Here is a 14630-nt window from a genome sequence, read left to right as displayed (position 1 = left end):
AATCTCATCCCCACACGGAAGCTTTGATCGAAAAAAGATATAACATGCAGGAGCGGGATTCCTGGATCTTCCGCTTGCAATTAAGAGTGCATAGGCGATCTTGACTCTTGAAGGATATCAAATCATCATGTCAGATGAAAACAACTTGGCTGGCGATTTTTCGTAAGTATTAAGAGAGCACCTCTTCTGAAAATTTACTGAGCATCTAATGATTTTAAGTATGACAATGGCGATGTAACTAGCTAGCCTTCTTTGTAAAAGGTAAACAGAAAGTCAGATCTAGCCGATTTCTGCTCCATCAGTAGTCTCAAAACGTTTCCTCCAAAAAGTTTGCTCTGGAATTAAGGATCCGCTTTACTGTTATCGTTCTTTCTTTCAAACACACTGATGCTTTTTAAATACAAGAAGAACAAAACATGAGTTTGGAAATAGACAAGAGAATTTCAATATGATTTCCAGCTAATCAAAAGTGGGCCAAATTTCTTTTTGGCAAAATTTTGCTGGAATATTTGTAATGAGTAGTTAAATCCTTTCTTTAAGTTTTAGGCTTGTATATATTATAGTTTAGTTTCTTCCTTATTTTTATTTTCTCGGAGATATTAGCTTCTACAGCTGCTACTCTGTAAATCCGAGTTTTAAATAAAGGTGATGTATGTCTGTATGTATACAAACTGGCTGAACCACTGTGAAAATAGGACTGATCGCACCGCCACACCGATTGGATGAAAAACCAGGCACTTAATTACGTTATTGCACAGCAGTGTAAACTGGTAAACGTTAAGACATTAAATCATTTGTGGCCATAAGTTTAATACAACTAACGAAGTGGATGCGTGAAGTACAAATCCGAGCGGTTGGCGGTTGAAGATTAGCGGTTCACGTTTTCGTCCATAGTTAGGTGACCCTAACGTTCATTATTTTCGATTTCTGAAGGGATTACTGCAAAAAGCAATTCTGAAACCGAGTGTGCGGGCGCTGCATTAGATATTGCGCGAATTCTTTATGAAGACTTGTGATTTAGATTGCATTTGGCAACAGCCAAATAACTATTCAGTCACCAAAATCTGTCAATCGCTGTTTTTTTCTTCTCTGTTGTACGGCGATTGCTTCCCTGGAAATAAACCTTATTCCAAAATGGATTCAATCAGTTTTAAAAATCGTTTGTCTGCATTCAAATTAGCCCATCTTGCCACGTTAAAGTAAAATATTCTTTTGAATTTTTAGCTTAAGAACGAGATAAGAAAGGCTAAATTAAATACCAAGAAAAGAATATCAAAATAGTAGCCATTTTCGAATAAGGCTTATGAAGTTGTTTCAATTTTTTTTTTTTTTTTTGCAAGCGCGCTTTGGGTATAATGATAGATACCCAACGAGTCACGTAGCTCCGAGCAGGCTAAAATCGGCCTCTTATCTGACAAGCGCAAATGTAATGAGATTTTTCATCGAAAACTTCCAAGAAATATTGCTAGATATCGCTGAGTTCATTTTGTAACAAAGACCAGAGGAAGATTTAATCCCCGTCTCTTCTCGGGCGTGGTGTAATGGCTGATGTCCCAAGGCCGCTAAGCCAATGAAAATTCTGGAATGGTATCCAGTTCTTGATAATTAACAATTATTCCACGAGCGCTATAATCGTTTCATATCCAACAAGAGCGATTGGAATAATTGCTTTATTAAAAGCAATCGAGAAATAATGCTAGATCTTGCTGATTTCACTTTGCAAGAACAACCTGAAGACAATTAATGGTCGCTATTTCTTGGGCAAGGTATAATGGCTCATATACCATGGCCGCTAAACCGATCAAATTACTGGAATTGCATTATACAATGATCCAATTTTTAATAATAAGATATATAGTTCAGCTACTGAGTTGCAAGAAGCTGCCCGATTGCCAAATTTATTTTTAAATACATTGCAAACTAAACAGCTCAACTGGATAGCACGCCTAAAGGGCCTAAATTTGAATTACCGAGATCTGCAGACTCAAAAGTTAGAACCTCCATTTGAAACTGATTTCATGAGTACAGAGGACCCAGTTTAAGTTGACACCCACAGACTCAAGAGTAAGAATCATGCCCCTTGTACAGCATAATTAATAGCCCCATAACAAGAAAAGTACTGCGGAACAACTTTCATTTAAGGGTAATGGCAAATGATCAAAAGTAGAAACCACCTTACCTGAACTTACATGACTCCAACAATGAAAAGGGTTACAGTACGCAAGCTGTTTGTAACTTTGCCTTTCAGTGAGACAAAAAAACCTTCTTATCTGATATCTTTTAGCTTTATTCCTGGAGCTGTCATCTACACAGACAATAATGGTAATAGTCTCGGTGAGAGAAGTGTCATGCACAATCATCATACAGCAAAGCTTCGACAACAAACTACAGAAAACCATGAGGAGAAAGAGCCGTCGTCATTCAAGAAACTGTTCTCATCTTTTGCAGCCTCTACTACAGCGCATGGCGTTAGCAATATAGCCGGTGCCTCGAGTTTACCAAGGCGCGTGGTGTGGTCTGCGGTCACGATTGGAATGTACGTGATGCTGTTGGTAATGTGCGTTAAGTTAGTAGTGCTGTACATGGACAAGCCTGTTGTCTCCAGAATGGAGATGAGCTTCGAGGAGGTAAGGAAACTATAAATAACAGCTGTTTGCAACTACAACTATGCGATTGAGGTGGAGAGAAACAAGGATGACGAGGGAAAGGGGAAGGGAAATTTAATGAGCTCAGTAGATTTAAAACAAGTACATGTTCAAACGCTAAAGTTTTCAGAGGGCATTTTTGCTAACAAGTCCTGTACATTTCTCCTGCAATCACGTTTTGCTGACAAACGTTTTTGGGAGTTAATTTCCCGTTTTTTAATGAGGCACCTATTTTAGCATCTGTCAGTAGCGTCTTTTCGTCATTGCAATTATAAACAGCAAAATAGGAAGATCATAACGTCCTGTTAGAACTCATTTAGTAAGAGGCAGCAGGGTAGCCAATGTGGCCCCTTTCGATTCCTGTTTAGATGTCATGTGTGGATTCCACTTGTTTTCCCCTCTTCGAAAACCAAATTTAAAACTTCTGCATTATAGCCGGTTATTGTCCGCAATTAGCCCTTCTTACTATATTCTTTGACGATTCAATTGATCTATGAATTGGCCTATTCACTCATTGTTTTGTTGTTGTTGTTGTTGTTGTTGTTTTGTTTTGTTTATTTAATTTATTATTTTATTTATTTGTTTTACAGTCCCTTGACTTTCCCGCCGTCACAATATGCAACTTGAATATGCTACAACAAAAAAAGGTACACGCAAGAACGAATATTGACGAAATACTCAAAGATTTCCAAAAAAGACGGCTCCAGAAACCAAATCCGTTGCCGGGACTAACAAACACAGCAAACGTTACATCTTCAAGATTTCAGAAACGAATCCAAACCATGGAAGATGACAAGAAGAAGTGGATATTGTCTATAGCGAGGACGCCGGAGGAGAAGAAAATCCTGTTGAATGTTGGAATAGACAGCTCCTCCTTGGAATCAAAACTGCTGGACATGACACTGAAGAGTGTTCCCGAGGACGACCTCGCGTCACTTGGACACGGTCTGGATGAGATGCTGAAGTATTGTCGATGGTCTTATTACAGTTGTCACAAAGGGTAAGGCATGGTATATGTGTCTGTATGTGTATGTATGTGTATAACTGGATCATTGCATAATGCAAATCCAGGGATTTGATTGGCTTAGAGACCATGGTATGTGAGCCATTATACCATGCCCGAGAAATAGCGACCATTAAATTGCATTCTGGTTGTTTTTGCAAAGCGAATTCAGCAAGATCTAACAATATTTCTTGCTTGTTTTTAATAAAACAATTATTCCACTCGCGCTTGTTTGATATGAGATAATTATAGCCAACTCGGCGCTACGCTCGTCATCTCATATCCAACGCGCGCTCGTGGAATAATTGTTAATTTCTCGTCCCGTTTACGGTCATGTAACCATCGAATGTATTTTCCGCTTACTGAGTCTGCACTGCAGAATTGTTCAATGAGTTTCTCGAAGATATAACGAAGAAAATTGAATTGAATAAAACTTTAGTTTTGATGAAACACACTTTTCGCGTAAAACAGCTTTCTAGTTTGACATGTTTGGGGTTATTTAACTGAGAAACGAACTCCTGCTTGGTCCACTTAGCACAGGGACAGTGGTGTATGCAAAGTGTGAAATGTGAATGTCCAGTTCTTTTATGTTCCTTGTGAAACATATGGCTGCCACCATTTATATTGTCTTCTTACGTATTTGGTTTTTTTCTCTACTAGATTATCGATTTTCGACCACTTGGTTTGTTAAGTTTATCCATATTGTGCAAAAAAATTTGTTTTGTTTTTGTCTGTTTTTTGTTTGCTTGATTATTTTTTACATCAGGACTCGGTTGTTCAAAGAGCAGGTAATATCTATCCAATGGATAAATCGCTATCCAGAGGATAGAATGTACGCCAACTAATACATTTTATTCACTGGATAAAGTTATCCGCTCTTTCAACAAATGGAGCCAGGTTTGTTTGTTTCTATCTAATTCAATCACGCCACTGACCTTGTTTCATCAAACTGAGATAACAGAATGACGACAAATTGTTCGGTATGACTACTCGCTTTTAATCATACAGCAGTCTCAAACAACTTTGGCGACATTTCTGGCATTGGAAGTACGGCAACTGTTATGTGTTCAACTCTGGTCTGACGGAAAACGGGACGAAAGTTCCTGTCATGAGAGCAGACAGTGCAGGCCCATACAACGGTTAGTTGTCATTTTTGACGATTTGAAATATCACCAGTTTCTATCACGTGGCGCCCATTGACCAATCGTGCGCGGAAAAAAAATATTTATTTGTCGGATAATTGTTTTCCTGGCAATTCATATCAAACATGACCAGCATTTTGAATATCTGAGAGATCTTGTGTCGATCGAATTTTTAAAATAATTCATAAGTTTAAATTAAGGATTCGATTTTAAATGAAAATTTGAAGCGAGTTTCCAATTTACTTTGGAAATTTCTGGGGTTTAAAGGGGAAGTATCATGGGGTTCTTTTACCTCTTTTGTTAAAAATGGTGAAATAAGACCTTCACTTTGCTATAAAATAATTCTAGAACAGCGAGAGGAGAGAAATCAACTCAATTCTTGACAGGAACAATTCGTACTCTGTTCTGGCGCGTTTTGGAAACAAAAATGCGAAAACTTGAAAAACATTAGCCTAACATTTTTCAAGTTTCAATCCATTCCGACCTACTCTGTCTCTGGTCATGGGCACTTATCGACAGTTTTATTGCACTGGGTTGATAATTTATAACAAAACTAGAAAATTAATTTTTGTTTCTGCTGTCAGACAAACATTTTTGGGTTTTGAAATGACATCAATTTTTCGTGATACTTCCCCTTTAAATTTAAAAAAGGGCTTATGCAACGCCTTTAAAAAGGCAATGTAAAGTGCAAATCTTCGTATAAACACCCACGTAACTTTGGAGACGCCATTCAAATGTTCTGATTTTTTGTACTATCTAGATGTAACGTAGATAGACTATTACTCAAATGCTCATTTTATCTCATTGTACTGTTCTTAGGCTGACTACATTTGTGTTCGCTTTTTTGCAGGTCTTGAGATGGACATCTTTATTAATCAAAAAGAGTACACGAGGCTAACCGACGAAGCTGGTGTTAGAGTTGTGCTGACAGACCAAGCACGCATGCCTTTCCCTTTTGATGAGGGTTTTAGCGTCCCCACTGGATTTTCAACCTCTGTTGGAATTAAGAAAGTAATACAGAAAATTCATCTTATATTTACGTTTTTATTGATACACAAGAGGGAAAAAATTTTCCTAAGTATTTGCAATAAAGAAGAAGTGCACGATTCAGCTGGTGAGTACTTCTTGAGTACTAGGCGGAGCTCCCGTCAAAACTGTCATGGCAAATTTGCCAAATTGTGTGTTTTTATAATGATATGCCGTGTGAAATTGCCATTTGATCTTACCAAATGAACTATTGATTACAGGCTCAGTTGTTCCCGCGCTAACTGGCTCGGTTCGATGGAGTCATACTTGCTTCCTGGCTGTCTTAGGGCCAATTGACATATATATGTATCTTTTCTTGTCCTTTCTCGTGTGACCTACCCACTGTCCACATGACAAAATCCTGTGCGGTTCCGTTCATAAAATTAGCATAATTCAGTAGCGCGATTATGGTGAGACTTTTAAGGATATTTTCATACTTCGGACATTCTTCGTGTTGTATTCAACAATCTCAACTTCTTTGGACGTTTTCACGATAAAAACATTCCTGTTTTAGGTAAGTTTCGCTGTAAACGAAAGTATGGCGCCAATACGCTTCACTGCTTAGGGCAGGAAGACTTTTACAGCGAGAGGCCTCATTCCCTTGCAAATTCGGCAATGTTTTTGATTAACTTACGCAGGGGTCGGCGGAGCTGTCAAAGTAGTTACAAGCCGCGAAAGCAGCCGGAAGGTTGCACTTGAGAAAAACTGTTGGTTTTTGGTTGGCCGAGAACGTTTCTTGTTGTTCATTTGCATATTTACGTGGTTTGTAGCTTACACACGTTTCTGTCCTTCCTGTTCACAGAGATACATTAAAAGAGTGGACCCATATCTAAACGACAGCTGCATCGATGAAAATAGAGAAGGACACGAGACTCACAGTAATATCTACAGTGAGAAATATCATGTGAATTACTCCTGCCAGGTAGGTTCGTGTTATTTTAGAAGTCTTTAACACCGAGCTCTTTTTGATCGTTTGTGGTCGGGAAAGGGTAAATTGCGTCCCGTCTATAACTCCGAGAGTATTGTCACTGACAATGAAACTTCAAGGATGACTAGCACTGGGAGATGATGACATCATATGACGTAGGAATTACATCATGACTTCCAAACAGCGGCCATCTTGGATTTCTGGGTTCTTCAAAACCTCAGAAGGGAACCAAAATTGGGCAAAAATAATGGAAGAACTTAAATGGTAATAAAACAACACGAAAGTTTCATGAACATAATTCAATGAACATTGAAGTTTTTGAAGTTTTGAAGTTTGAAGTTTATTTGCCTTTCTTTCTAATATATTTACAATTTATTGAGTGGTTAATGTATGGCGAGGTGACCTCTAGAAACCACCAGGCTTATAGTTGAGGCCACCTCGTACCTAAAAAATATATGCTTGTATAGTTTGTGCAACAAGTGTGCGGCTTTGCCAATTCAGTGTGATTATTTTATTAAAAACTCTAGCATTTTATACTTAAAGTTGGGAAAACTTGTCAGAGTTAGTAACGGGAAGGGAATTCCAGATCTTTGGGCCTTGGTAAAGAATTGTGAATTTTTTCAGATTAGCTCGCCAATGATGCACGCGATAGTTGTTGGCAGTTCTGGTGCTATAGCCATGAATTTGACTGTTTGTCAAAAACAAGTTGAAAAACAAAGGAGGCAAAAGGTTGTTATGATAACGGTACATAAATTTCGCTATTAGAAACGTATTGATTTGATAAATGTCTAAAAATTTTAATTTGGAGAATAAAGGAGCAGAATGTGCTCTATAGTCTGAATTGGTAAGAGCTCGCACAGCCCGTTTTTGCAAACAATGAATTCTATTTAAGTTAGTTATCTATGTAGACGACCATGTAGAATTACAATAGCTAATATAAGGATAAATTAGCGAGTAGTACAAAGTACATTGAGCTACCACAAAGTACATTGAGCTACCACATCCAAATGGTTCCAAATAAATTTCTGACGGAGTGGAGGTGTTTAGTGGCGCATGGCGCATAGATAGAGTTAAACCATTCTCACCTCAAAAAGGTGTTTCTTTACCACGAGAGGAAGAGCCGTAAAAACGATTGTAACCTCTTGCAAACATCTCACTCTTTCAATTCTGAAAAAAAAAACAAGAAAGTACATGATTGGATTTCATGTAGCCTACGCACACCACTTCTGGTTGCCAACCGTATCCTCAAGCTGTTACATCGCAACACAAAGTTTGTACTCAATCAGCTCTAAATCAGTTCAAAGACTCTTTAGCGAGGAATCGGGAGAAACAAAGTAGTTTCTTCGCCATCTTCCCCAGATGCCAGGGTGCCTGTTCACTGGGTATTAGCCATTGTGGAAGTACTTCTTTTGTTGCCCTCATAAAAGTTTCCATGCCAGTTTCATTCCAGTTGTTCTATACTATAGGAAAGTAACCTTAGGAAGGCCTGATACTCAGGTTAACACGAACGCAAAGCACTCTTTTTCGTTTTAATACATTCTTCCTTCATAGGCGTGCAGAATGTCATGTTTAGCCACCAAGGAAGTTGAAATATGTAACTGCTCCGAGCCGAAGTTTCCGATCAACAGTTCCGCGTGCTTTAGTCCAGAGCAGAGTAAGTTAACTTTCCATGATAAGCCAGGACATCTCCTCTGAGATATATACATCTCGCTAATGCAAGAAACGTGACGAGTTTTAATTGAACTTAATCGGGAGAATCTATTCTTTTAACTAAAGGCGTTTACCGTATCTCTACAAAGGCTAAGGTCGGATTCACGAAGGCCCCGTAAGTTAAGATGTATCCTGTGTATTGTTTCTTCTCAATAGCCTAGGGTTAATAATAATAATAATAATGATAATAATAATAATAATAATTATAATAATTAATATTTATATTACGCATTTTCTATAAAAAATAATCAAATGGGCATTACAGACATTACAATAAAATCCAAAAGAAAAAAAAATAAGAACCCGTTAACATTACAATTTCTATGGAATAAAAGGACGAAAACTACCATATTTACAATTGACTACAAGATGGCAATAAGATGGCAATATTTATAATGGCTATAAGAAAGGCCAACCACAGGTTATTGTTAAGGAATATTACATAGGATGCATCTTAACTTTGGAAGGCTTCGTGAATGTTGCCCCTGGCCAGTAATACTAGTAAGGTGGTAAAACCTTGCTTCAATTCCAAAAAGAAGTCTCCCAAATTGGTACATTACTGAAATGTTCGAAATGTTCTGCTGGTCTGGCCGGCGGAGTTCTCACTGATACGATAAACGTTCCCAAAAGAGATCATCTACAAACACTACAAAAATATCGCTTCTTTTCGAGAAAACGAGAACTTGAAGTATAACCAATACCAATGCTATTTAATTTCTGGTTAAATGGATTATATTTACTGATGTCTCCTTTTTTTTTTCTTTCTTTTTTTTTTTATTCAAACCAGATGAATGTATCAGACGGGTTAAAGCTAAGTATGCAGCAACAGGACTGGACTGTGTATCCAAGTGTCCGCAGCCATGCTTGTAAGAGTTGTAATGGGATATTTTGCAGAATTTAATGTAGGAATGTTACAGTCTGTGAAAAAAGTCATATGGGTTTGTAACACCTTCTGGTAAAACAAAACCTTTCGAATTTAAATGAGGTTTAGTGTGTAACGTGCGAAAAACGTGCGATTTCCTGCGGTAATAAAATTCCAGTTCCCCAGAGTCTCTCCTGGCGAATAACCGCTGGCCAAAGAGCCTGAGGGCTCTCATTCGGCGGCTATGTTGAGTCTCGGAGGAATAAAAAGCTTTGTTTTTGCACGGCAAGCCTCGGCCAGACGTGAATTCAGTGCGAGGCTTGCCGTGCAAAAACAAAGCTTTTATTCTCCTAAGACTCAACATGGCCGCCGTGCGATAAGGGTCTATTGCCAAGCAAGCCTATTTTGAGTTATTGTTAAAAGGTCTTCTACTAGATCTTGAATCATAAGATCAAAATGACGGTCACAATTTCTTAACTCATGCAACTAGAATAACTGAAATTCCACTTCATAACACTCTGATCACGCATGCCAGTCACACCACTCAATGCCGTCATGCATTCGTGCGTCTATAATGTACGTAATCACCAATCAAAACGCGAGTTTTACGCTGTTCATTGCATAATGCTGAATTACAAGTAGAGGCTGCAACTGCAACTGAATGAATATTACACATTTTAGTTGACTCACGCCTATAGTGTCTATCGTAGCCCCTATGTCACGTCCTAGAAGAAGTATTCCAACTTTTGCAGTATTCATTGTGTTAATGCGAAACCCTGCAAATCGAGTTCTTCTTATCCTAACCCGAACATCTTGGAGTTTGTTATAAATACAATTATATTTTATCATTTTGGAGAACAACTAGTAACTTGTAACACTCCAAAAAGCAAACGCCCGTCGTAATGGCATTTCCACATGTCACCGAAAGCGTATCAATATTTTCGTACAAACGACCAAAAGAATACAGTTTAACAGCTAGATTTTCGAACTGTGCAGTTCTCTGAATAACGTAAATTAATTTTACTTTAATATTTTTTTCTGTCTACAGAGAAAACGTCTTCCGTTTCACAATCTCAAGTGCCCGATGGTCAAAGGCTTTCAATGTAAACTAACTTGTTAAATGTTTGTTGCCTGTTTCCTCCACGTTTATGTCAAGTTGATTAACAAATTGACGTTAGTTTATCATGAATTGTGTCATAGAATTAACAAAGTTGCTGTAAGTAAACGCATTTCTTTCCTGGAGCTTGCTATATTAATTACCTTTTTCCTTTTTTCGACAGGCAAAGATAAAGAAAAAATACAGACTGAAGGATTGGGGCAATGCTGCATTAGCAAGGTAGTACTTTATATTATGAGATATTATGTTGGAATTATGTTGGAATTACGTAGTAACGCTAGCACACAGATCGAAGAACTTTATAAACTTAGACACCGTTTGGGATTAATTTCCCTTTTTGCGTAAAAGTACTCATGTTGAATGGTGTGCAGCATGTGTTTCAGTCTCTAATGTCATGGCAGACAAATTACTCCTTAATTTTGGTGCGAAATTTCAGTGTTAATTTATGATGTCACATGTGAAATTACAAAATTGCTATGGCAACGTTTCCTATATCCCAGTGCCAGGATGGTGCCCAGGTTTAAAGATGTTACGGATGAAGAAGTTACGGCATTAAAAGACGCTGCAGAAAACCTAAATACGCGAAAGAGCACAATTAACTGGTGTGATGAAAATGGCCTCGAGAAAAACCCTGACACGGTTCGTCCTGAGTAGTTGGACTAGGAAGAAATCACGAAAAGTTGTTGTTATCCAGCTTTACTCATCACATTACAAACAAGGATCAATGGCGACATTTTTAACACAATTCAAAGTGGAATGATGGAAAGGGGAGTTCATGGTTTTGTTGTTGGTTTGATTTTTGATTGTTTTTTCGCTTGCTTTTTTGTATTTCAACAGTGAAAACGTTTTAAGGTTGCAAATTTTTTACGAAGATTTGAGCGTGGCGAAAACCATTAATGAAGAAGCGTACAAGGTAACTAACAGCTTCAATGTTTGATTACATATTTCAATCAAGGAAAAGCGAGTGCTTCTGAATTATATGTAACTGCCTTGTTCTTTGTCTGGTTATTACATAGTGAAAAGATAAAATTAAGCGATGAACGTTTGCATTATTAACCGTATTGATTCTCAGTGGGTAGATTCTGTGGGAACGGGAGTACAGATGACGTAAAACAAAAGAAACAAAAGACAGGAAACAAAACAACTCCAAACAAGACCTAACCACAAGGTTGTAGTCGAAAACAATACAAATACAATGCTCTCCGGTACCTCCAGAAGGGCCCGTGAGTTTGTATGCTCGTCGGTAAACAGTTAACTCCGTTCCATTTGTATTGACATTTTCAAAAAAATTTCAAATCGCTGCAATTTCTTGAAGATAATAGTAATCTTGGGGCTCTTTTCGTTTATTGGTTACAAAAAGGCGGTGACTTGATGTCAGGGGCGTGGTAGAATCATACCATTTACTGGCAAAAGCCATGAAGGGTTTACTGGCATAAACATCAAACTATGTCTCATAAAACAATACATTTATTGCATCACTTTCCTTATTCATTATTAATTAGCTCATAATTGTTATGTTTTAACTTTTTTCATTCTTCAGATTGAAAACCTCTTGGCTGACATCGGAGGTCAGTTAGGCCTGTGGATTGGGGTTTCAGTAATGACAGTTGTCGAAGTAATGGAGTTTATCACCAACTTATTGACTTACCTGTGGGCTAGGCGCAAAGACAATCAAGAATAGCTGATCAATGAATTAACGCTCGTAACTGGGTCCTTCGATATTTCATCAGCTCCTTAAATGTACACGGTGCCATACTGCTATTTCAAGCTCCTAGGGGGTGATGAACTTCCCAGAATTTAATGATAACAATAATAATGACTATAAAAATTAGCCAAAAAACGGAACGACGTTTCGGTGTCACCTTGGCATCATTATCAAGTAAAGAATGTAACAGAAAAGATAATTTATACAGAAAGTAAAGGTGTGAAATAAAATAAATTTAATTAAAACTAAAATTAACTGTTCGGTGTTCATTCAGAGAGGTCAGTGTTATAAAGTGAGAGTTATGTCCGTTCACTGGGTTAGACAAAAAGTTTCGCTCGAATGAAGTCTGACTGGGTGTTTAGAATCGGTTTCTTCTTGCGGATCCATAGCATTTCAAAGATTAAGCGATCAAGCCTTCTTTGACATTTCTTTAGGACAGTGAAGTTGCTTGTCAGGTCGCCAATTGTGTCAACTTGGTCATCATTCTTCAGGTGTTTCCCGAAGGCGGAGAACCGATGCTCACCAACGTTGGTGAAGGTGACGGCTGGTATAGCCGACGTAATCTGCATCACACAGATCACATACAAAGTTATACACAACACACTGTTGATTGATCACGGGTGGCTTAGGCTCCTGCACTTTAAGATCGTCACCAAGTTAACAGCTTCTGAAAAGTGGCTGTAGAATGTGGTCAATTTTGTTGCTTAAGTCAGAGAGATGTTTCTTTGCTCTGTCAGCTGACCTCTGGTCTTTGAATGGTAAGACCATCCAATGGATATTGTCATTTTGAGGCGTCGGTATAGTGTCTCTCGACGTCGCAGAAGTAACGAGGTGGGCGATGGTAGAGTTGATAAGAGAATCTGGGTACTTGAGTTTAGAACATCAGTTTGAGGCGTTCACATTCTGTTGTGAATAGATCCCAGGTCAACGGCAAGCGAAAAGCACGGTTTAACATTGTCTTGACTAGAGATCTTTTGTAGCGGTTATCGAAATGACTCTGATGGTGAAGGAGAAGACCGTTGTTTGTTGGTTTACGGTAAACACTTGTTACTAGCTTACAGCCTTTCTTTCATGTTTCAATGCCGACAAATGGCAGCTTACCATTAGTCGCGATCTCCATGGTGGAAGATATGGAAGGTTGACAGTTGTTCAAAGTCACCAGAAAGGCTTTAGCTTTCGGTTACATCTTTGATTGCAGCTAGTGTGTCATCCACATAGCGTTTGTAGAAATCTGGCAATTTGTTCTCGTTTTGTAGTTTTTCTTCGATAGAACAAAGAAAAGTATTAGCCCTAAGGGGGCCCAAGGGAGAGCCCATCGCCACTCCGTCAATTTGCTCGTAGAGCTTACCATTGAATTGAAAAAGCTGGTCCTTTGTTGCCGCTTCTGACAGCAGTTCAATCAAATCAGGCTTGCTGATGTTCAGATTGTGTGTTTTGTTGAACCAGTTGTCAATAAAAGCTTTATCAGCAAGGATCTCGAAGGTTTCTTGTAGCGGGACGTTCGTAAATAGAGAAGAGACATCATAGGATACTAGGATGTCACTTTCATTAAAGCTCAAATCACGAATCTCGTCAGCGAAGGAAAATATGTCAGATATATAGTGTAGCTATTGGTCGACAGAGGTTTAAGTTTATCGTCAAGCCATCTGGCGAGAGCGTAGTTATAAGTACTTGTGGCTGATAGAATGGGCCTCATTGCTAGCTTCTCTTTATGCGTCTTTGGGAGACCATAAAGATGGGCGAGTCGTGATCCTTTCGGGCAAACTGAGTCGGCAATCTTCTTCGGGAGAATTTTCCTAACGAAGGATTCAAGGTGCTTCCCTTTCAGCAGTAAAGGGTGGTAGTGTTTGAGTGGTCGTCCTCGCGTCTTAGGTCTTTCAGTCCGAACTAACGGTGGCAAATTTAGCTGTGTCATTTATGGAAGCTTCACTTAAAAGGCGAACATATTCTTCCTCATCCATAACAACCACTCCTGTCTCTTTATCAGGTTTCGTGATTACGATGTCATCTCTTCGTTCTAGGTGTTCATTAGCTCACAACGCGTCTCTTCCATGGAGACCCAAGCTAGTTTTGAAAAGGCTTACTGGAAACTTGAGCCGTTATTATCTGAAGATAAGAAAGAATTAGCCGCTGCGATCCTTCGATCGATCGCACTCAACTACATCGAGTGTAAGGCCCCAAAACCACCAAAAGCACTACAGCGAGCTATTGAACAACTAAAACGAAGAGATGACATCGTAGTCCCTTCCAGGAGAAACAAATTTTGAGGCTCAATTTACCACTGGTTTGTGAAATTTCTGCAAAACTAACATGGTAACCCCATTTTCTTTTTACAGATTTGTAACCGCAATATCGTCTGCCAAATACCGTGAAAATTTAAGGAAAATCCTATGTTTAGAATATTAAATTTTGTTCCTAAATCTAGCCAATGGACATTTTGGCGTACCTTCAGCGGTAACGAATTAGATTATTTTGTTGAATATCTCAGTAGT

The 14630-nt window shown here is 38.5% G+C and overlaps 1 protein-coding gene and 1 pseudogene across 2 annotated transcripts; one reads left to right on the top strand and one right to left on the bottom strand.

Annotated features, from left to right (window-relative positions):
- LOC146479240 (acid-sensing ion channel 2-like) lies at window positions 1-12389 on the top strand. Of its 2 annotated transcripts, none has more exons than XM_085111503.1 (12): window positions 1-162; window positions 2285-2627; window positions 3236-3645; window positions 4660-4787; window positions 5641-5801; window positions 6619-6738; window positions 8296-8398; window positions 9242-9320; window positions 10365-10419; window positions 10597-10652; window positions 11271-11346; window positions 11974-12389. In XM_085111503.1, exons 1-12 carry the CDS (start codon window positions 128-130, stop codon window positions 12112-12114), a joined length of 1707 nt encoding a protein of 568 aa, XP_084967629.1. In that variant the 5' UTR covers window positions 1-127; the 3' UTR covers window positions 12115-12389. The 2 variants fall into 2 exon arrangements, with proteins under 2 accessions (XP_084967629.1, XP_084967628.1); XM_085111502.1 differs by having other exon boundaries at window positions 2-162; window positions 4657-4787.
- A 66-nt stretch (window positions 12390-12455) lies between these two features.
- On the bottom strand, window positions 12456-14322 carry LOC146479239 (uncharacterized; annotated as a pseudogene).
- Between the last annotated feature and the right edge of the window lie 308 nt (window positions 14323-14630).

The sequence above is a fragment of the Pavona decussata genome, unplaced genomic scaffold, assembly GCF_977016875.1.
Source record: "Pavona decussata unplaced genomic scaffold, jaPavDecu1.1 SCAFFOLD_61, whole genome shotgun sequence".
Taxonomy (NCBI): domain Eukaryota; kingdom Metazoa; phylum Cnidaria; class Anthozoa; order Scleractinia; family Agariciidae; genus Pavona; species Pavona decussata.
The sequence above is the reverse complement of the archived record's forward strand: the minus strand, read 5'-3'. Positions and strand labels throughout refer to the sequence as shown.